Source organism: Dipteris shenzhenensis, chromosome 1 (assembly GCF_047967505.1).
Source record: "Dipteris shenzhenensis isolate YYH24624 ecotype China chromosome 1, Dip_SZ_1.0, whole genome shotgun sequence".
NCBI lineage: Eukaryota > Viridiplantae > Streptophyta > Polypodiopsida > Gleicheniales > Dipteridaceae > Dipteris > Dipteris shenzhenensis.
In genome coordinates this window covers 51,502,513-51,524,150 of record NC_141596.1, presented here as the reverse complement: position 1 = coordinate 51,524,150, position 21,638 = coordinate 51,502,513, and the positions used below count along the sequence as shown (strand labels likewise).

The 21,638-nt window shown below is 43.9% G+C and overlaps 2 protein-coding genes across 2 annotated transcripts; both read right to left on the bottom strand.

The window, feature by feature from the left end:
- Positions 1 to 4,269: 4,269 nt before the first annotated feature.
- LOC147906000 (peptidyl-prolyl cis-trans isomerase FKBP42-like) lies at positions 4,270 to 19,159 on the bottom strand. The gene is made up of 4 exons (XM_087382629.1): positions 19,039 to 19,159; positions 18,486 to 18,657; positions 5,195 to 5,347; positions 4,270 to 4,925 (listed from the first exon to the last, which is right to left on the bottom strand). Exons 3-4 carry the CDS (start codon positions 5,333 to 5,335, stop codon positions 4,599 to 4,601), a joined length of 468 nt encoding a protein of 155 aa, XP_087238755.1. The 5' UTR covers positions 5,336 to 5,347; positions 18,486 to 18,657; positions 19,039 to 19,159; the 3' UTR covers positions 4,270 to 4,598.
- Positions 18,472 to 20,696, bottom strand: LOC147905999 (peptidyl-prolyl cis-trans isomerase FKBP42-like). The gene is made up of 6 exons (XM_087382588.1): positions 20,534 to 20,696; positions 20,173 to 20,349; positions 19,391 to 19,480; positions 19,039 to 19,214; positions 18,871 to 18,957; positions 18,472 to 18,657 (listed from the first exon to the last, which is right to left on the bottom strand). The coding sequence occupies exons 1-6, from the start codon at positions 20,589 to 20,591 to the stop codon at positions 18,472 to 18,474; spliced, it is 774 nt and encodes a 257-aa protein (XP_087238714.1). The 5' UTR covers positions 20,592 to 20,696.
- Between the last annotated feature and the right edge of the window lie 942 nt (positions 20,697 to 21,638).

Sequence of the window (21,638 nt, the reverse complement as noted above, 5' to 3'; positions counted from 1 at the left end):
TGTTAATCTTGGATACATGAAGTCCAATGCAAATCATACTCTCTACTACAAAGTTCAAGGGGAAGACATTACTATTGCACTTTTGTATGTAGATGATCTGGTTGTGATAGGAAGTAATGATAGCTTCATCAGTAAGTTGAAACAAGGCTTATCTGCAAAGTTTGATAGGAAAGATCTTAGACTTATGCACTATTGTCTTGGTATTGAGTTCTGAAGAGACTCAGACAGCACCTTCATGAGTCAATAGAAATATGTGAATAGTCTCCTAAAGAAGTTTCATATGGCAGATTGCAAGATTGCAGCCACTCCCATGAAACAAAGTTTGAAATTTACTAAAGATCCAAGCCTACAGTCAATGACAAGTACTATTGATATCACATTGGATCTCTTATATAACAGATTATCACAAGGCCAGATATTTGTTGTGCAGTAAGTTCACTTGCATAGTTTATGGCAAATCCAAAATAGTCTCATTGAAATGCAGCCAAAATAGTCTTGAGATACATCAAAGATATAAGAATAGAATACAGAGGAAGTCATCCAAGGTTGCATGGATAATGTGACATTGATTTGCAGGAGATCATGAGTAGGATATGCATTTTTCTTGGTCGAGATGGTTGTCAAACAAGCAACCAACTATTTCTTTGTCTTCAACAAAAGCAAAATATAGGGCACTCACAACATGTGCATGTGAGGCTATATGGCTCAAAAGACTATTGTTAGAGATAGATTACTTTGTCTCATCAAAGCCAACAACAATATACTGTGATAATCAGTCGGCTCAATCATTAGCCAAGAATCGAGTATATCACTCTAGGACAAAGCACATTGATGTCAGAGAGTACTTCATCAGAGAAAGAGTGTTAGTTGGGGACATCACATTGCAACATTTTGACAACAAAGAGAATGTTGCAGATATCTTTACAAAACCACTTGGGAAAGAGCTTTTTAAGAAACACCGACAAGCTCTTGGTTTGACCCAGAGAAGGGGTGTGATGGAATGTAATGCTCAATTCTTCTTCGATTTCCCAGAATCATCATCTTGAGGGAAGGCCTACTTCTTGATGTTGATCTTGAGAAAAGGTGTTGAGGAACCATCTCAACATCATGTTATCATATGTGCATAGCACTAACCCAAAAGAGTGTTAAAAAGGAAAGCGTTGGAGACCCTAACCCTAACCCTAAAGGGGTTTTTATATATCCTTTATTTCAACTAAATCTAGTATACATGAAGGAGTTGAATAGTTGAATGCAGCCTTCAATGGTCTCCCTTGGAAGAAGGTGGTCAAGTTATTGGAAATGAACCAAATAGCATGATTAAACCAAAGTGGTTGTGCTGGCTAGGGGAGAGGGAGGAGACGGGGGAAACCCTAGAGGAGGGATTAGAGGAAGTATGGGAGGATTAGTGTGCTTGGTGTGTGGGGTGCTTAAAAATAGAGTGTAAAGGAAAAATTACATGGGGGGTACATAAAGGAATAATTCATAGTTGGGAAAGTATACGTGTGTGTGTGTGCATGCATGCATGTGTATGTGTGTACGCACGTGTGTGTGTGTGTAAAGAAGTAAGTCTTTGTATGTAAGAGATGCATTTACTAATCAAAATTATTGGGTGTGTGCGCGCGCATGCGTGCATGCATGTGTGTGTGTGTGTGTGTGTAAAGAAATAATTGTTTGTGTGTAAGAGATGCATTCACTAATCAAAATTATTGTGTGTGTGTGTGTGGCCCACCCCAACCAAAGGGTAAGACCACATGGTGGGAGTAAGCCCACCATGTGGAACTTACTCCCAACCTACTGACAATAAGTGAATAAAAGTGGATCTATATGATAAGTGTCAAAATGAAAAAAACTTATGTCTGTACCTATGGCATTGGTTTCCTTGCTTAATAATCATCTTGATTTGTACTCTTGCTTAAGTTATTGTTCAATAATGGTTGTGTAGGCAAGGGTTGGGATTACTTTGTCATGGAAGGCTTAGGTAGTTGGTTTTTTGTTCCTTTATGTTAAGCCACACATACACACACGAGCATATTGTGACTTTAATAATTGCAAAAATGAAAATGTTAAAGTAAAGAATAGTAGTGTTATGATACATGTATATACTCACAATGTGAAGGAAACAAACTAAATTTACAAGATCAACCATGTACAGACGCTGAACCCTCACCTCCAAGCTTTTTTTGTCTTTAGAAACCCACCTTTTCAATGCCTCTCTTTTCTCTAACGTGTGATTGCATTAGCCTAAACCCTTGAGCAATGCAAACATCATTGTCGTCCTTCAAATATTGTCATACACAAGATTGAAGTGATAGCTTTGGGCTAGGAGAAAGTGATTGCTTGATTGGATGCAGCCACACTATACCTCAATTGTGAGTTTATCATAGCAACTTTCTCTCTCTTTTTTAGTACCTTTGAGTAAGGCAAATACAAATGTAGATTCAGTCCGATCTAGCGTCCTTGAAGCCCATCTTCTTTGCCAATCAATTCGAATGAATCCTTGCATATGTAAAGAGTCTACTGGACACAAAATTAATGAAACAAATATCATCCCATAAATCTAGCCATTCTTCAACTTCGAGCTATTGATATCATGTATTGGGTCTAATCGGTGCAATCCTCTTTTTCACCATGTTCTGATCTGCAACCACAAATTAGACAAAAACCCTTTGCATTTTCATAGCCATGAGATGACTTTCCTTATCCCTAGTGCACCACTTGGCAGCACCATATCAAGGGCGACGCTCATTGCACCTATCCAAGGGATATGCATGAAGCAAACTAAGCCCTTCAAACCCTTGCAATACCAAGATTTACGATTCTTTTTCTCTAAAGGGTAAATACATGAGATTGAACCTCTTGATTAACCTGGAGATAGCCTTTGTTTACCCGTATCTAGTAATACTCACATTCGACAAACAAACAAAGCATTGCATAAGAACTTGCAAAGTATCACCATTCTTGCATAAGAACTTGCAAAGTATCACCATTCTTGTTTCTTGTCAACCTCATCCAAGGAGTCATCAACAAGAGACCTTCTCTTATGTTTATCTTTCCAATTGCCAATTTCTTTTTTCCCCTTTTGCTTTTGTTTTCCGCGTCCATTTGGTTGCCATTACAAGATTTCACCACAGTTGAGTTTCAAATTGAATTGGCATGGCTTAGACACTCACTTAGCTTCCAAATCTTCCTTGATATGTTTCTCTCTATGCCCATATGAGCATTCAAAATCTTTACAGTAACATGTAAGGAACTACCCAAGCAAACTGGTGAAGGATCCCTTGTCAATGCGCAATTGCCACGTATCCTCGTACCTTTGCCACATACAAATATCTGTTTCTTCTTGGGACCTGGTAGAAAGCACATCATAGCTTTCGAGAATAGCAAAGGATTATTCCTCGGCCTCAAAGACCCACTCAACTCAATAAATGTGCTACCTTTGTCTTCTGATCACTACTCCACTAACCACCCAACGTTTCTACACCTTGCAGAGTCTTCATGGCCTGCATTGACACATTCTTATTAAGATGAGCTCGAGTTGGTGAGCCATCCTACACCAGCTCCCTCGAGGCAAGCATGCAAGACTCTCTCTTATCACGCTTCTTCAAAACCCAACGAATCAGTCCATCACAAAGGCTCCCTTCAGGAGCAACAAGATTAGTGTATTGACTCATGCATCTAGGAGTTACACACCTATCACATTTACTCACAACTGCACATGCAAGAAAGCTGTAAAAATAAGTAACTTCATGAACGGTGACGTGAGGTGACTTTCTTGGTTCACTCTAAAGAGCCTTGTTTTATGCTTAAGATGTAGATCAAACAACCGGATAAACTGCTCTCTCCATAGTTTGAACAAGAATATTTCTCATGTTTAGCCATATGCCTTCTTAAGATATGTTATTCTTTTAAGGTTATTAATTTCATACAAATGCAAATTTTCAACTCAAGACTTGCCCTAGCTTTATCCAACACTTTAGAATTAAAAAAGGGTACAATTTCAGCGTGTCTCAGTTTTTTAGGGCCATTAAGCAGTACATAAATTTGGTGTGTGCATAATTCAGGCGTGTCTTAGTACAGAACGTTCAGATATTCCATTCTGCAGAGAGAGATCAATAGTTGTTTCAAAGCACGTGCATCTGCTATTACAACAGACAATGAATGAACAGAATCATAACACTATTACGGTTTCTACTTTTAATGTGATTCTTGGGAGCTTGAGAACATTTAATGGCAATAACTGAATCGTTTTTTATTCTTTTAGCATAAAGTTCCTCCTTAATGGAGACCTTTTTCTCTTTGAACAGTCCTTCCATGTACATATATAGCTTTTAGGAAAACAGTTCGCCGGCCTCTCTTTCATAACAAAATCCGCTCAGAGCTTGCCGCAACTGGAACTAAGGCATTAGCCATAAATTACTATCATGCCTACAACAAATGGACAGGTCACTCTTTCCAAACTAGCACCTCAAGTCCAAATATATGCAAACTGCCAAATAGGTAACGATCAGTGTAGGACACAAATCTTCCCTGGGGGGGCGAGAGTTAACACTCCTTGGAAGTTAATCTGGCAATTTGCAGGTTCTCTCTTACTCGGAATGCTAATCATCCTTATTATTGTAAATTCTAAAAATTGATCTAATCTTTGACGTAATCCAGCTCCACAATATCTGATACCAGTACAATTTTCTTGTCTTTGCAGCACGAGGAGGACCAAATAATCCCTTGTACAGTTCCTTCTGCTTCTCATATACTTGTTTGTCCTGTTCAGCAAGTAGACGCAGCTCTTTAACAACAACTTTGTCTTCCGGAGATAGCTTCTTAACTTTCTTGAAATCCTCTCTGGCTTCATCTGTCCGACCAAGAGCAGCACGAGCCTTGCCTCGTCTAAACAAAGCTTTGACATTTGTCTCATCCTCCTGCAAAACCTGATGAAGTTCCAAGCATATTTGGAGCAATCAGAAAATCTGCTTGTTTGCATTCTAGCCCAATACTCAAGTGATGCCTCAATAATCTTCAAACGTTTTGTCAAGCTAAGGCAAGCAAGCACACTAGAAAAGCTTTTTGGATCCTGGAAATCTTATATCCCTAGGGCATCTGACGCAGAAATTAAACGACTCGATTGAGTGGTTTTTACAAAGATTTGAGCCAGTCATTGTAAATTGACCTTAATCAAGCTTTGACAAATTCAACATACCATACTGCACTGTGCAATTGCATCATCATAACGATCCAATCTCAACATACAGGCTGCCATGTTCAAATGGCATGGATGTTTTACAGCATTCGCCATGTCCTTGTATTTTCCAAATAACTGAAACATGAACTCATCATTCATATACGCCAGAGCCTGATCCAAACACAGAAAAATAATAATGTCATGATCTGATGCTGTGCATGCAAACAAATTGGGACCCACCAAGGTTGAAAACAACCTATACTTTCAAAAGATTAAATATATCAAATCTTACAAAAAGATGGCCAGTTTTCTCTTTCAATGCCTCACAGAGAGGTAATTCTTTGTATTGTTTTCAAAGTCCTCATAGGAGTTACCTTTTTCACGCGGGGAGGGAGAGGAGCAGGGGATACCTGGCTCCCTCCCCAGGGAGAGTGTTAATTGCAGCTATATCTGTAAACGTAGTACTGCATCAAGACTGGAGGACACTTTATACCAATGTTCAAGAAGAGTTAAATCATCCTAAACTCCTGACTATTCTAGTTGGCTGGCTAGCCAGACTGAGGCTAGGTTGGCTGGCTCCTTGTCCAGTTGGCCATTGGCTGGCCTGTGTGGGTGGCCTTTTGGCTAGCTTATGGTGCCACTAAATGGGCTGTCTCAGGCCCTGTGTTCTTGTCTGCTACCCTTCCCATTCTTGTTGCCTCAATGCGAACCTCTACCATTACTGACTCCTCATGGTCATGCAAAGAAGTGAGATCCACGTCGACGGATGTATCTCACCTCACCATAATTGCAGAGTGCTCAATAACGGGGGTGATGAAGAGAAGCCGACCACCAAGGAATCAAGGTGATGACTCTTCCTGCACTGAAAATGAGCTTTTCCACTTAATGTGGAAAAATAAACTTGGTGGATCCAGCCTTACGATGGAAGAGCCAGATCCTTCCCACTAAACGATGGAGACAACTAAAGATCAACTGGTTAAGGAGCCACACTAGACTTCGATAATTGAATGAACCTGCTGATGGAGAATGAGGGTCAATTCCCCACATGTAAGGCGTACATACGAGGAGAGCATGGAGGATTGACACCGGTAGAAAGACAGGGGGAATGATGAGGGAGAAAGGGGCTGCCAAAAGGCAGCACATTGAACTGAGCATGTGGACAGCATGCATATATTTTTCCTACTTCAAAAAAAAAAAGTTTCTGTCTTTACCCTGTTAACCAAATCGATAAATACATGTCCAAAACTATTGCAACAACAGCTAGCATACATTAAAGATAATATACTAGCTAATAATAATCTGTCTTTAAAGATGATATGCGTGGTGTAGAGCAGGCATTTGCTGCTAAGTACAAAGGAAAGGCAAAGTTTGCTGGTTTTCAGCCAAAGCATGATGCAGCAGAGCCATCTGGAAAGGACAAGAAGAATGCAAATAAGCCCAAGAAAAGGGGCAGATGCTATCACTACAGATCACCACATCTCAGTGTGTCCAAAGAGGATTGCAAGGGAGAGGGAGAAAAATAAAGAGTCTGGCATGGCAGTTGCAGATTCTTCATTCCATTGGTCCTGAGCACTCCAGAGCACTCCTGCAGTAACCTGCTGGAGAGCAACGTGGAGGGCAGAAGCACAGCAATGTTCCAGAGTTCCATACCCAGTTCAACCTGCAGATCATTCTTAAAGGTGAAGAACAGAGGGAACTTGAGAGTTGAAGGAGTTCTTGCAGGAGCAACAGTCCCAGACTTCTACACGTCAGAGGGATCTTTGTCTGCAGAGAACTAAAGAGCTTATTTGGCAGGAGTTGAGCCGCTACTGAAGCCTGCAGGAGGCACATAGCAGAAAAGAAAGAGTTTTCCACAGAGAGTGCAGCGAAGAGATGTTAGAAATCGAGGGTATGCACAGTGGAAGACTGATAGAATAGCCCAGGAACTCACACAGCATGTGTGGGGAGTGGAATCACAAACTTAAACTTATGTGCATCAAATAGATGTGCAGACTCATCAATAGACAATAATCCAGCCAGATATAGAAACCACCAAAACAATATATTTCCGTCCAAAGCTATGGACACAATACAAAAGAGATAGATCCAAAGTCCCACCAGAGTGATCCTTTGATCTTACCACCATGTACTTCTACTATCTGCCGGATATCTCTAGACTTGAGCCCGCATGCTCCACCTCGAGTACATGTGGACTCTCCCTGCAGATCACAACACCTTGCTGCCCTAGAAGACACCCAAGGTCTAGCCCTTGAGAGCTCAGTCTGCAGCAACTCCTGGACTCCTCTGCCACCTCGATGTAGGCCTGAGGGTGTGAGTACAGCTGCTCCTGCTGCTCCTCTGATGGCTGACCTGTTGGATCAATGAATGCCCTGCAATGGACTGCTTTTATAAGCCTCAAGGGCCCTTGAAAATACCGACTGGTCTGCCATAAACTGGCCGACTCAGCAGATTTTGACATCGAAACGTTCCCAAGGACTACGACCAGGGAGTTACTGGAGCATCGTCATTGAAGTGTTGGCATTGTGCCTAAATGTGTCGGTCAGAAAGGGTGTTGGAAAGGTCACCTCCCCATCTGTAAGCCCCCATATGAGGAGAGCATGGGGGGGTGAACCTGTCTAAGAGATGGCCACATGGGCAGCATCATGGCTGCCATGAGGGCAGGGATCAGATAGAGAAAAGAGAGGACAAGGGTACCTGGCTGATCTGCAGGAGCATAAGGCGGAGCAGAGGACAGCAGCAGGGACCCAAGAGAAGAGGCTATGAAGTCATGGATGGCGTCAACAAAAGTACAGAGCAGTAGGGTGCAGCAGAGGTGGGACAGACCAGCACATGGGTCAGCCAAGAGAGAGGCTGGTTGGGCAGGCAGCCAACCAGGCCTTATATAAGGCAGACCTAGGGGCTGGGCCCTTGCCTTGATGTGAGGGGCAAAGCCCTAGTTTTGTGGGCCAAAGGTCCCTAGTTTTGAGCCCCAAAAGGGGCACTTTAAGGAGATTCCGCTGCGTGGGAGTTGACCTTTAGCAAGCAACTCCCTAATGATACCCGACAAATGATATAAGACACATAACATGACATGATAGGAACTTCCTGATACATGGTGGTTCTTTCCTATGGTTCCTAGTTTCATAAGTAGTCTTTTCTTAGTTTCATCAGTCTTGGAGATGTGAGATAGACACCTCTAGTTCCCTATGGGGGATGTACTTGTTAGAATTTAGAGCATCTCATGCATGCAGAGTGAGGACTTCTATGTGGGTGTGCCCACCCTGGAAAGGAGTAGTTTTCTCAGTTAGTTTGCAGCCTGTTTACCAAGGCATTTGGCCAGGGTTAGAGGCAGGTTAGAAGACTGGTAGAGGGCCTATTACAGGCTGGTTTTGTGCCAGCTGGCTGGGGCTAACCAGGCCAGCAGTGTGGCTGACCAGGGTTGGGTCAGTCAGCTGATCAAGTTCGTGTCAGGTAAAGCAGACCTAGGTCGGCTATCTGCAGACCCTACCCCCACACTATAAATAGGGCTTCCTTGCCACATCTGGATAAATCCATTTCCTCCCATATCTCTGGTTGGCACTGTTTCCCATGCTATAAACGAAGTTATCTTGCCTCATTCAATCTCTCTCTCTCTCTCTCTCTCTCTCTTTCTCTCATGTATGCTTCTGCAATGTGCAACATTTACATGGTATCAGAGCCGCAAGTCGTCTAGAAGCTGGCCTTGGACCTGGAGAGTGTGGGGCTCATGAAATTTACCACTGGCAGGCGTGACACACGTCAGAGGTGCTGGTCAGGGTGCTGGTCACTGAAAATTTTTAAATCAATTTCTTCACTTTAAAATTAATACAAGTTTGACGTTTGAAGTTTGAAGTTGAAAGTTTTGTAGCTCTCTGTCAATTAAATGTGTACAATGTATATTTTCCTGGTTGTTTAAATTGTAAAATTAGGGTCACGAATGATTCAGCCCTAGGGGCTGATCCATACTTCCGTACCCATATACCGTATGCGTATGTTAACGTATGGAAAAAACTATGATTGCAGGCATGGACCCCAAGGGATTTGGAATTTTTTGAAGAAGGCGCCTTAGCAGCTTCTTCTGCCTTCCTACTTTCCCATCCGGCCCCCCTTCTCTTCTTTCCCCAGCCACCCTCCTTATCTCTTCTTCTTTCCCACCCATCCTCCCCTTCATCAGGGCTGTTCCTCCGATTTTCAACACGTGTGTGTGAGTGATTGGAGTGGATCCATGGCACACCCGTGTATGAGCAAGGAGGACAAATTCAATGGATCCAATATGCTCATTGGAAGCTGAACATGAAAATCTAGTTCATTCACAAAAGCCTCTAGGAAATCATTCAAGGGTATGAAAGGAAGACCAAACATCCAAAGAACTCGATATGTTGGGATTGACCGGGATGAAGCTTTCCTTGAGGAACTCCAAGATTGGGAGGACCGTGATTCTAAGGCACATTCGGCGTTGGTGCGGACCATTACGAACGAGGTCTCCCCAGCAGTGCAAACCTTGGCTAGTGCCTCTAAAGTCTGATCCAGGTTGAGGATCTCTATGCCCGGGATTCTTCATACGGGGGTTGTCACTTTGCAAGGTCAGCTCTACAGTCTTGAATTTCCTGCAAGTAGCTTGATGCAGCCGTTTATAATGAAGGCCAAGGTAATCCATGACCAGCTACAGGCAATGGGTGCTTCCTTATCCTCTCCTCAGTTGGCTGCATTTATCCTCACGAAGCTTCCAACAGCGTATGATGTCATTTCCCAAGCATTGCGGTGCCAAGTTTCGACAAATCAGTTGGATTTTGATGACATCTGCTCCCTTCTCTTGGAGGAGGAATCTATTCTCCTGTCCCAGGTAAGTTGAAAGTGTCTCATGGTGGTGATCAGGGACTTTTGATAGTGTAGAAGAAAGAAAGAAGCTGGTGCTATGCCCGTGGGAAGAGAAGTCACTTTGCAAATGATTGTCGGTCCAAGCACAAGACGAAATCCAAGGACTAGGACACAACTTCATCAGGCACGCTCTTCTTCGGACAAGTCTGGTGATCCGAGGCAGCTCTTGCTCAAGAACTCCAGATTGCACCTGCTTTCTAGCAAAAAGGTAGGGATGCCACAGCTAGAGAGGGCTTATGGGCGGAAGAGCGGGCTGAGCTATGGACTTGATGTGTTCGAAGTTCATTGCTTGGTGTAGCAAAGACTATGGACAGGACGTTTTCGAGTTTATTGTTCGGGGTTCCTAGATGTTATGTGTTCGCCAATGGATATTGGGCATGGTTTGCTCTACAGCTCAGCATTCTTTACTTGGAATTCACTGCACACTGGTATGGAAAACCAAAAGCCAAGCAGATCTCTTTGCTGTTCATGGTGGCATTGTGTTTCGAGGATCCAGATTGACAGGTGCTCTCTCCAAAGTGATTCCAATATTCAGGTGCTGGAGGGTCCATGGTTGCATCTTCATTTAGAGCATCTCATGTGTGGAGAGTGAAGGGCTTCTATGTGAGTGTGCCTGCCCTGAAAAGGAGTAGTTTTTGCAGTTAGTTTGGGGGCTGTTTACCAGGGCATTTAGCCAGGGTTAGGGGCAGGTTAGAAGGCTGGTCAAGGGCCTGTTACAGGCTGGTTTTGTGCCAGTTGGCTGGGGCTAACCAGGTCAGCAGTGTGGCTGACCAGGGCCGGGTCAGTCGGCTGACCAAGGGCAGGTCAGTCGGCTGACCAAGGTCGGGGCAGCTGAGCTGACCTGGGTCGGGTTAAGCGGACCTGGGTTGGCTATTTGCAGCCCCTATCCCAACACTATAGATAAGGCTTCCTTGCCACATATGGATTGTTCCATTGCGCTTGCCACGTATTCATTCTTCCATTTCCTCCTCACAAACACCTCTGGTTGGCACTGTTTTGCATGCTATAAACGAGGCTATCTTGCCCCTCTCTCTCTCTCTTGTGTACGCAATGTGCAACATTGACAGTACTCTCATGATGATTTCAGTTTTCTTTCTCATTGACTTTTTAGACCTTTTTCAGGCATTTCACATTTGATGAGTCCCCTGTTGAGGTAGTTTCATCATACACTTATCTGGGGGTCGTCTTTTCCGGACCCACCTTCACCATGAGACCCGCAATGCAGGCGCGCCTGAGCAGAGGATATGCTTCATTGGCTAGACTAGAGGGACAGTGCTGCCGCTCTCATTTTCAGGATCCACGGACCAAAGGGTTGGCTTTTTGACTCCTTGGTCCGCCCTGCAGGGATGTATGGCAGCCCATGCTGGGGGGCAGATTTGTCGGATACAGAGTGGGCCAAGGTGGAGCGGCTACAGGTTCTCATGTTATCACGGATGATCTGTGGTAAGCCATCTGTCCCTCACCAGATCATTCAGGTGGAGTTTGGGTCACCCCCATTACAGCTAGATGCTGCATTTCAGGTCATTACATATCTGTACCGAGTCAGGGAGTATGGGGATTACACATCCGGGCGTAGCAGGATACCATGGCTAGCACTGTCCTCTTCTATGGCACTTGCAACAGGGCAAGATCAGAGGTGTTGGTATGCACGCACAGAGAGATGGTTTGCAGGACTAGGGCTCCACATGGACAGACTACCTCCTTTCCAATACAGCATGGACGCTCCTTTCTCTCCCCTCCTATCACACGAGGTCAACCAAGTTATTCTTGAGGATCTACTACAACTACACATATTCCGGACTTGGTTGAGCCCGAGTGATCTTCCAGTGAAGATGAGTTCTACAAAGATCACTTCCTACATATCACAGTGGAGGGTTTCATTGATCCACCAAGATACATGCAGATTCACCTACCCCACTCGTTGAGGATCTCCCTTGGGCAGTTCCGGGTCTCTTCACACAGACTTCGTATCGAGAGTGGCCGAGCAGAGCGGTTACCTAGGGAGAGGCGCATATGCACACTGTGTGACATGCAGGAGGTTGAGACGGAGGAGCACTTTATCTTCAGGTGTCCTATTTACTATGAGATCCGAGGGCGTTTCTACTGCCTCTTCAAAGATAGTTATGGGATGTTGGCCCATGTCCTCTCCTACCCAGACTAGCGATGCTTGGCTGGTTTCATTCATGAGATGCTCAGACACCGAGATAGGATACTCCGAGCACAGAGACAGGAGTAGCCTTCTCCCTCGACTGATCCCTCTCAGAGCTCTATCACGGAGTTCTTTCAGCTAGATCACATAGACTCCCTCGAGGCGAGACCCCGACATGACCGTGACCCGGAGCCTGTGACCCGACAGCTCAAACAGAGGGTTGACTCACATATCACACTTGGGGACATCCCCTCCTTGTTTAGAGTCGGAGCCCAACCGACGGGGGTCACAGTGGCCTTGGTTAGACGCAGAGCTACGACCAAGAGACGTATCAGGACTGCACCCTTGAGGAGGCGACAACGTTCTATTGTTGACCTCATGCCTCCACTTCCACAGCCTCATACATCCCGATATTGTGTTGCTAACGATGATGATGATGATGATGATGGTTATGGTGATGCCGACGATGATGCTGAGATGGATATATATATACATATAGTCGGGATATGACTATGTTGTACTTAGGACTTAGTACTGCCATTTTGCATTTTTTTGCATTCTGCATTGGTATGGATGCTCGTTTAGTAGCTCCACTACCACAGCTCATTGTATCAGGTTTTTCAGTCTCATAGACCCATCGGTCTTCCGAAGACTTTAATAATCTCTCTCTCTCTCTCTCTCTCTCTCTCTCTCTCTCTCTCACACACACACACACACACACTTTTTTTTTTAATAGTAATATCTAGTGCAGTATATTTATATGCTCATGAATTTACATGATGGGAGGTCTCCGAAATGGAGAGTATCCCAAAGATCAGAAAACTAAAAAGAAAAGCTCTATGCAAGAAGCATCCATATCACCCTCATGGCAAGCATCATATAAGGATTGCCGCAATGAGGCTCGGAAAGATTCATATGACTTGTGAATCTGCCGACCCAAGTATGCCAAATTATGCTCACTCCAGAGTGTCCAAAGAGCCCAATATCTCACCCAAGAGAGAAATAGTGAGTATTGAGACAAAGACCTCATAAATCTGCCAAAGAGCCAGAAATGTTTCCCAAATCTGTGACTCGGGAAACGGAGCCGAAGATGATATGAAATTCTCCTGAGAAGGATCCTAGAACACGGGCAGTGCCAAAGCAAATGAAGAACAGTCTCTGAAGGAGCCTAACATCTTAAACATGTGGATGGTGCAATGCGACGTTTAGCAAGTGTGACCCCCACTGACAATATGCCTGTCATACATCTCCAAAGAAAAAGTCTTTGTTTCAAAGGCATTTTACACTTCCATAATATCCCGAGATTCTTCCGCCACCATGAGAGGGGCTTCCTTATATGCCACAGAGAATTAGCATATTGCTGAATCCATGGAGCAGGCTGAAGAAGCCTGTAGGCTTTGATGGAGGTTAAGGCAGAAAGAGGAACAGGATGAGTGCATGTAGCAGAGGGTTGCAATTGCCAATCCGTAAGCATGTCTGTGTCAGCCACATGAGGAACAGGTAGAAAAGGATGTAACAAATCAACAATTTTCTTCCATATAGACCTATGATGCATTCCCAATGCATAGGAAGCAGTGGCCTGATAAAAAGATAAAACATAGCCCTGATCATCTACCACATCATGTATGTATCTAATTCCCAATTTCATGAGATTGTATGCTCGAACAGGTTCCTGTAAAGCGAGTGGAATGTCAAAGATGGCACTCCAATGAATACTTTCTTTCCTCATTGAGTTTGTCCCCGAGCAATTATCAGGAGCCCATTTGACCTTAGAAAGTAGTTGTTTCCAGTCAAGTATCAGAGCAGTAGAGAAAGGACAACCAGGTATCTTCCCTACAAATCTCCCAATGACAACCTCCCAATGATCAGTAGTCCAACGACCATAAGCACAAGTCCTCATGTTGACACACATGGATGCTAGCATACAAGTCCATGGCTGTTGTTGGGGCACAAGTTTGACTATGCCATGCTTCCAAGAGTGCGGCAACTAATTTTCTTGCCAGGCAACATTGATCATTTGCAAGAGGACTTCTTTCAAATCATCCCAAAAAGAAATATAAAATTCCACCGTAAGGCCATCCCAACCAGGGGACTTGTATTTGCTGAGGTGGAACAATGCATTATCAAGTTCTGTGTCAGTAAAAGGTCTCTCCAAGATAAGAGCATCATCCATTTCCACTATTCCAGAAACATATTGGAGAAACTCAGTCCTAGCATCAGTCATTTGATTTGATGGGGAACCAGGAGCGGAGAACAATTTCTGGAAATAATTTTGGCATTCATCTTGGAGATCAGAGAAAGAGTGCGTCCAAGAGCCATCGAGCTTCCTTACCCTTAGACATGAGTTTTTCTTTCGAGTAGCATGCAAGCCCTAGAAGAAGGCTTTTGATGAGCAGTCCTTATCCATGAGGGGTTTCATTCTTGCCCTAATCTGCCATTTGTGCAATTTCCTCTAATCATTAACAGTCAATTTAATCTGAGCATGTGAAAGGGAATCGTTTTCTGAATCAGAGACAGGCCTTAACTGAGAAAATTCAGTCAATTGTTGTGCTGTCCTTTTTGCCCATTTGACCTCATTCCTCCATTCAGTCATATGCAACCTGCAAAGGCAAGGGATGAATTGCAAGTCTGATCATTTGCTGGAAATAGTGATGTCAGAAATAAGCCTGATTAACATGCAATAATCTACTGGAAAGGGGTGGCAAATCATCCAGAGGCATGCCAAGCTGCAAATTCATCCACAATGGGGCATGATCTGACAAGCCCAATGAGAAATCTATAAGGAGATGAGGGCTAAAATCTGCAAATTGTTGTGGGTGAAACAAATACCATCTGTCAAGCCTTGCCCAGTATGTAGTAAGAGCATTATGATGAAAAGTATATCCAAGCACTGACCCTTGGAGAAGCAGCCATAAATCTTCAGCCTGCACAGAAAGAAGCATGCTATCCCATTTCTGTCTTTCCAATGATAGCATATGAGATCTTGAAGTGGTGTTATCTCTTGGTAGAGGGGAATTATTAAAATCTCCACAGATGAATGCATTGGATCTCCATGGATATCTGCATAAAGAATCCCATAATGAAGCCCTCATGGCAGAGGTCTGGGAAGCATAGACTGATGCAAACTCAAGAATATCACCATTGACATTACATTGTATGACCATCATCTGCCACTGCTGTCATTGAAGGCTAACTAAGGTTCCACCAGCTCATGTCTAACCAGTATGCATACACCTGAGTAGGTAGTGGTACCAGCATAATATATATCATAACCGCCAAAATAATCATGATGGCCAACCATGGAGTGTTGATTATGCTCTTGCAAACAAACAATATCTGACTGCATTTTATGTACATAATTCCCATAAAAGCCTCCACTTGGAGACATTGCAGAGGCTCTGTACATTGTATGTAAAGCACTTAAGTGTTTGAGGCATGAAAGAGGTATATACAGCAAGGTATCAGAATAAAACAAAACATCAGAGAGGCAAAGCCTTTGCCTGCATGGGCTGCATTCCTTCATGATCCATGAAAGACATAGCATTTTTCCCTTCTTTTGAATCACATATGGGGATGCCCTTCTTCAATACCCCCACCCAATTTTGAAGGATAGGAGCTGAAGTAGAAGCCTGTCCGGGTGAAGGAGAGGAAGCATCCCATTGACGAGATTGAAGGGGGCGTTGCTTCAATACAACCACCTTCTTAGGTTGTTGAAAACCATCCTGATCATTCCCCGTAAATTCCTTCATCTTCTCTTTTCCTTTATCTTTTCCTTTTCCAGCAAGTGACTGCACCTGATTGATTGGTTTGGCATTCTTTGCTCCATTTCTATTTGCTGTCTTAGCTTGCAAATTCTCATTCATTTCCCGTGTCTGGGGCGGCAAGGCATTGGGAGGGGGCTGATGCAGAACCATTGGGCATTCAGAGGCTAGATGCCCAAACTTGTGGCAGGCAAAACAAGCTCCTGCAAACACGCCCCACTTCAATTCAAAATACTTTTTTCCCAATTGCACTCCCTCAACTTCCACTGCAATAGAAGGAGGGGTAGGTGTATCAGTGTCCCAGAGAATGCAGAACCTGTTACGGTTTCCCATGAGGCGTGGAGAACAAATGACCTGTCCCAAAGAAGCAGCCAAGCCAGGCAACTCTTCAAGCATATAGTCCGGGAAGTTAACAACCTCAACCCATACAAGACAATGATGTTGTATAAGACTTTGATAATCCTTGTTTGGGGACCAGGGCATAGCATGTACCATCTACTTCTCGTAAAACAGGGGAGAGAACTCGAGAAGCCTCTGCTTACACGAAGCATCTGATAAATGCACCTCATAAAAGCCTCTGGAAGCAAAATACACTCCCGAGTCCCTCTACAAAGCATCCTCCAAGGATGGCCTTAATCCAATGCGCGACATCACTGGCCACTGGGATTCTTCCTGGAAAGAAAATTATAACCGCAGTTTGAGAAAACTTCCTGAGAGGATTCACGAGGGACGGCAATTTCAATTTGTACGTGACCTCTGGAACCGGTTTGCCCCATTCCTATCATGACTGCTGAAAGTCATCCTTAAGGGTGTCAAACACGTACTGAGCTTCCATAGTAAGTTCATCATCTCGTGATGCAGGCTCTAATAGGCGGCGCTTAGCATCTGTGGGCCTTTCTTTTCAAGCATATGTACAAATATCCAAACCTGAAGCCATGATTGAACTACGACAAGACAAGAACGAAAAAAAGAGCGTACAGACACAGGACTGTACGGAGAAGTACAGAAACAACAAACGTGTACGGAGCTGCAGACGGGACTGTATGGAGATGTAGACGGAGCTGTACGGACGTACGAAGCGTGGTCTTCTTGAAATCTGTACGGAGATGCAGATGGGACTGTACGGAACTGCGTGCAGAACTGCACGGAGGTATGTCCACCTAACCTATCTGTGTGTACGGACGTACAAACAGCGTGCGAACACCGTATGGGGACCGTACAGGTGTATGGACAGAAGGGGGAGGCTGTACGGAAACCTTGACGAGGCTGAACAGCAGAGGTCGCACTCTCTCTCTCTCTCACACACACACACACACTCTCTCTCTCTCTCTCTCTCTCTCTCTCTCTCTCTCTCTCTCTCTCTCTCACACACACACACACACACAAGTTCGCACACCCGGCATGCACATTAGTTCCTTCACTCATTTTCTCATTCCTTTTGTCCCCTCCTGCTATTTCTAGCATCTAGCAGACTAGGGAGATATGAAGGTCATATCAAACTTGATGTATTGTGCACTACAAAGTTGACTTGTATAGCCCTTCCTATAATGCCCCCTATTGCACTATTTGGCTAGAACAGTCCTACCCATATTACTCGTACTGAGTTTTTGTCACAACTCCAAAGGTCAACAGCAGACCCAGCTGTGCTGACACCTAGCATTGAAGGAGAAGGCAAATGAAGAAGTAGGCTCACTCTCCTCAGTCAAGCTTTAACTGCTTTAGAAGACTCTCCCACACAAGCAAAGCACAAAAGCCTAGAAAGAAGGTGCAGCGGTTATGCAAGTTCATTCCCAATATGGAACATCTTTTTTTTTCATTTAAAAGCCTTGATGAGCCCATCAAGCATATAAGAAACATAAGGCAACAACAGTTTCAACACAGATTAAGTCATCCACATAATCATATACAGGTGAGCAAGCACAGACGGTTGAGGTGTTTCAGCCCACAAGTTGGGAAAGTATGGTTAGGGATATTCCTCGTTAAATATTCTGCCATGATTGACAATCTGAATGACACATACATATGATAGTCGTATGGCTAATATTGAGATAGTTCTTTCTAAAGACTCGTTTTAGCAGTGTGTTATCATCCTAACTCTGACAGCTGCTAATGGTAAGGGAGTTTGATGATCCGGACATAGCATCACACACATATGAGCACATGGTGCTGCCCAGAACTACATCTCACGCACCCCTGCTATGGAGCACGTCCCATGTTTAAGCCAGCAAGAGTCAAACTTGACACCTCCATCTCTAGGACAAAAAGATGGATTATAGTGACTTGCTGTTTCCAAGGTTCTTTTCTGCTGTATTTCTTGTCTTGCAGGCTGCACATTATATGCTTTCAGCAGGAGCACACCTTTGAGGGATTATCAATGTGCACAAATATAATTTTTCCAAACTAGCAATCTTAGCTTTTGCCAGAATAGCTCATAAAAAGTGAGTATAGAATTGTGTGGCATTTCATTTCTACAGTTGCATTGATTAGAAAAGGAATTGACAGCCCTCTTGTTAACTCTGATAACCTTTTAGTTGTTTTGGGACGAAAATCAGGTTTTGGCAAGGATTAGGTAACATCTCGTACTGCTGTATGGCTTCCTCAATCTTGTCATCTTTGAAAATCTGGTTTCCATCTGCCTTTCTCCTATCTGCTGCTTCAATACGCTCCTCAACAGTCATCTGAGAACGAGGCTTTCCCTACATGCATAATTTCAGCATAAGCTTCGTTAATCGTGACAAATTTCTCGTGAAAAAGTAGATTTTTAAAAACATTTGCATGCACAGGTACTCTGCCAAGTTACACGTGCAGTGTTTGATGTTGTCATCTACATGCTCTATAAAATATGCACATCACACACTATAAAAAGCTACTCTCAAGCTCCACATCAGAGATCGTCTTTCAATCCTCACCAACAAACAGTCATGCATTAAAACATAAACTGGAATTGGGAAAAAAGCTGGTGTACTTGGTCGAATCATGACAAATCCACTGCAGAACTGTACATGAATCAAAAAGGACACCAAGGAGAGATTGCATGAATTCGGAGCACAGTTGGAAAGGTACACTTGCACACTCACTTCTTTCCCATCCTCAAACCCAATCATCTCAACTTCATAGATAAGGTCCGCCTTTGGTGGCACGTTAGGGAAGGAAAAATTCCCTTCTTCACCATAACCAAGTTGCCAACCAACGTGAAAGAGACCAGCTTTCATGCTTCCAACTGCTATAGCGAGACCTCGATGTACTGTCTTCTCTGGTAGAAAAAATAGATAAGGTTGTAAAAGTCACATCTGAAATTTAAGAGAATTTTGGCAGCATACATAAGAAAGTAAAAGGTGAATGCACCCATCCAAATAAGCGAAATACATGTAGTTCTAACAATTCTGGGCAGAATACTAGAGGGATAGGAAGCTAAGGCTGATGATTCACCATGCCCCAGGACCAGTTCCATCGGTTGCTGTTCCTGGAAAGTATCCTGAAATTTGTGCATGATCATCTCAGTCCATGCTCGATAATGTACTGCCAGTTCAAAAAACAAGAGACGTAAAGGCAAGTTATCAAAAGTTATCAATTCACAACAAGCAGAACCCAAGTTCATTTACACTGCAAATGGAAACAAAGCATCAGTGTAAAAATGGCAATATTCTTATCATAGCACAGTAAAATCTGTCCTTGGGTTGTTACGCTGGCATGATGTTTCACCTCTATGTTTCATAATAGGCTGTATTTTATATAATGGTCCCGAAAGTTTAAACTTTTGACAAGAACTAAAGATATGGGAAGACCCAGTCTCCGAGAATGATAGTTTCCATGCAAAGCCTTGACAAGTCCACAAAGCATTCAGCCGATTGCTCAACTACCTTGGCAAATTATAGTACCTCTTAAAGCAAGCTTGCCATGTCAATTATTTTGTCGCTGCATTGTTGTGATGCGTTGGAGATGTTATATTGTTCCAGGGAAAAGAAGTCACAGATGGACACACATTGATTGAGAAAGAGAGTTGTTGGCCTCTGTCGTATACAATAAATATCAATTTTGCCAGTCTTAAGTATCTATTCTCAACAGCGAAGCACGCTTACTCCTATAAGACTCGGTCATAACATTCCCTGGACAAAGATCCTGTCTGTACGTTGATCTATAGAGGTACCCTCTTGTTGAAATAGTTTCACAATGAAGCAAATCTCACTGCATAAACCTCAACGTGCACTCACAAAAGCAAGTGGAATGTTGCGAAGGAGGCTTTCCATGACCCTCCTTTACGATTTGTTTTGTCACTCCCTCATGCAGCACTTCCACTTCCGACGCGACCTTGGGTGGCAATGCTTCGTCTCGCTCGAGAGCGGCGCTTTTAAAAACGGAGCCCTCAACTTGGACTGCGTCGTCATTGCCTGAAACACAAGCGAAACTGTCATGGGCGTTCATGCAACTCGGGAAGTGTCCAATCAGCTGCGTGCAGGCCGGCAGAAACGCTCAAAGCGCACAGGTAGAGGCAGGATGGACAAAATTTGAAGAGAAAATCAAGGAACTGTGAGCAGGCAAAGGAGCTTTGAGAGAGAGAGAGAGAGAGAGAACCATCGGAGGACTCTGATTCATCTTGCTGGATTTCTGGGCGAGTGGCTTGCTGGTTCATGGTGAAGTGCAGAGCAATGGATGCTAAGGGGGAAGGGAGTTAGGCAAGAGGAGGATGAAGATGAAAGGTCAGAGAGCCATGGCTGCAACACAAGCTCACAGAGCATCTTCAATCCACATTACTCTCTTGAGACATTTAAGTACTTGCTTGTTAGACCATCACATCATAACCCACCTCTCACTTGAGTGCTCACATCACAACCCAACCTTGGTTTGCGCCTGTCAACATGACCTTCGGAGCCCCGTGGCCATCATCACCCGGCTCTCATTCAGAGTGGACACTTGCTAACCCAACTTTGGTCCAACGTTGACAAGCCCCAGTTCACTTGAGCAAGCAAGTTGACCAGGCAAAAAAGGACTTGCTTGAGAGGACGTGATGCCCTCTAGTTCATCAACCCACATGAATCAACCTCATAACCCAACTCTGGTTCGGAGCGAACATGTGCAAACGTGGTAGCTCTTGAGTTTCACCATGATAGCTTCACTCACATTGTGATAACTTCGCTCGGGTTTGGAGCAAACACGAGTGCACATATTAACTCAACTTTGGTACATGAATGGACATGAATGGAGCAAACATGAGTGCACATAATAACTCAACTTTGGTACATGAATGGACATGATACCCAACTTGGTTCAGAGTACCCAAGGTTTTGCCTCAGATCACAAATGGAATTCACATCAGATGATCGCACCCCTCAAATGCAACCCCAACACTACCCTTCCACAAATAGACAAACAAGTAGAGGGAGAGATGCGAGACAAAAAAGTACTTTGCTTGTTGACCATAATGAGTGGACATAAAACCCAACTCTAGTTTAGAGTTGACACTAACCCACGTCTGCTTTAGAATAAGCATGGCTAGATATCATAACTGCAAACCCTATACAAACAGGATAGCCCAACGTTGGTTTGTAGTTGACTTGAATGTGGTCATGAGATGACATGATAATCCAACTTTGGTTTGGAGAGTGGAGATTGTTGGGATATGTGTGATCGAGGGCTTGCTAGGAGCATGTGTGCATCCACTAGCAGTCATATGGTTGTG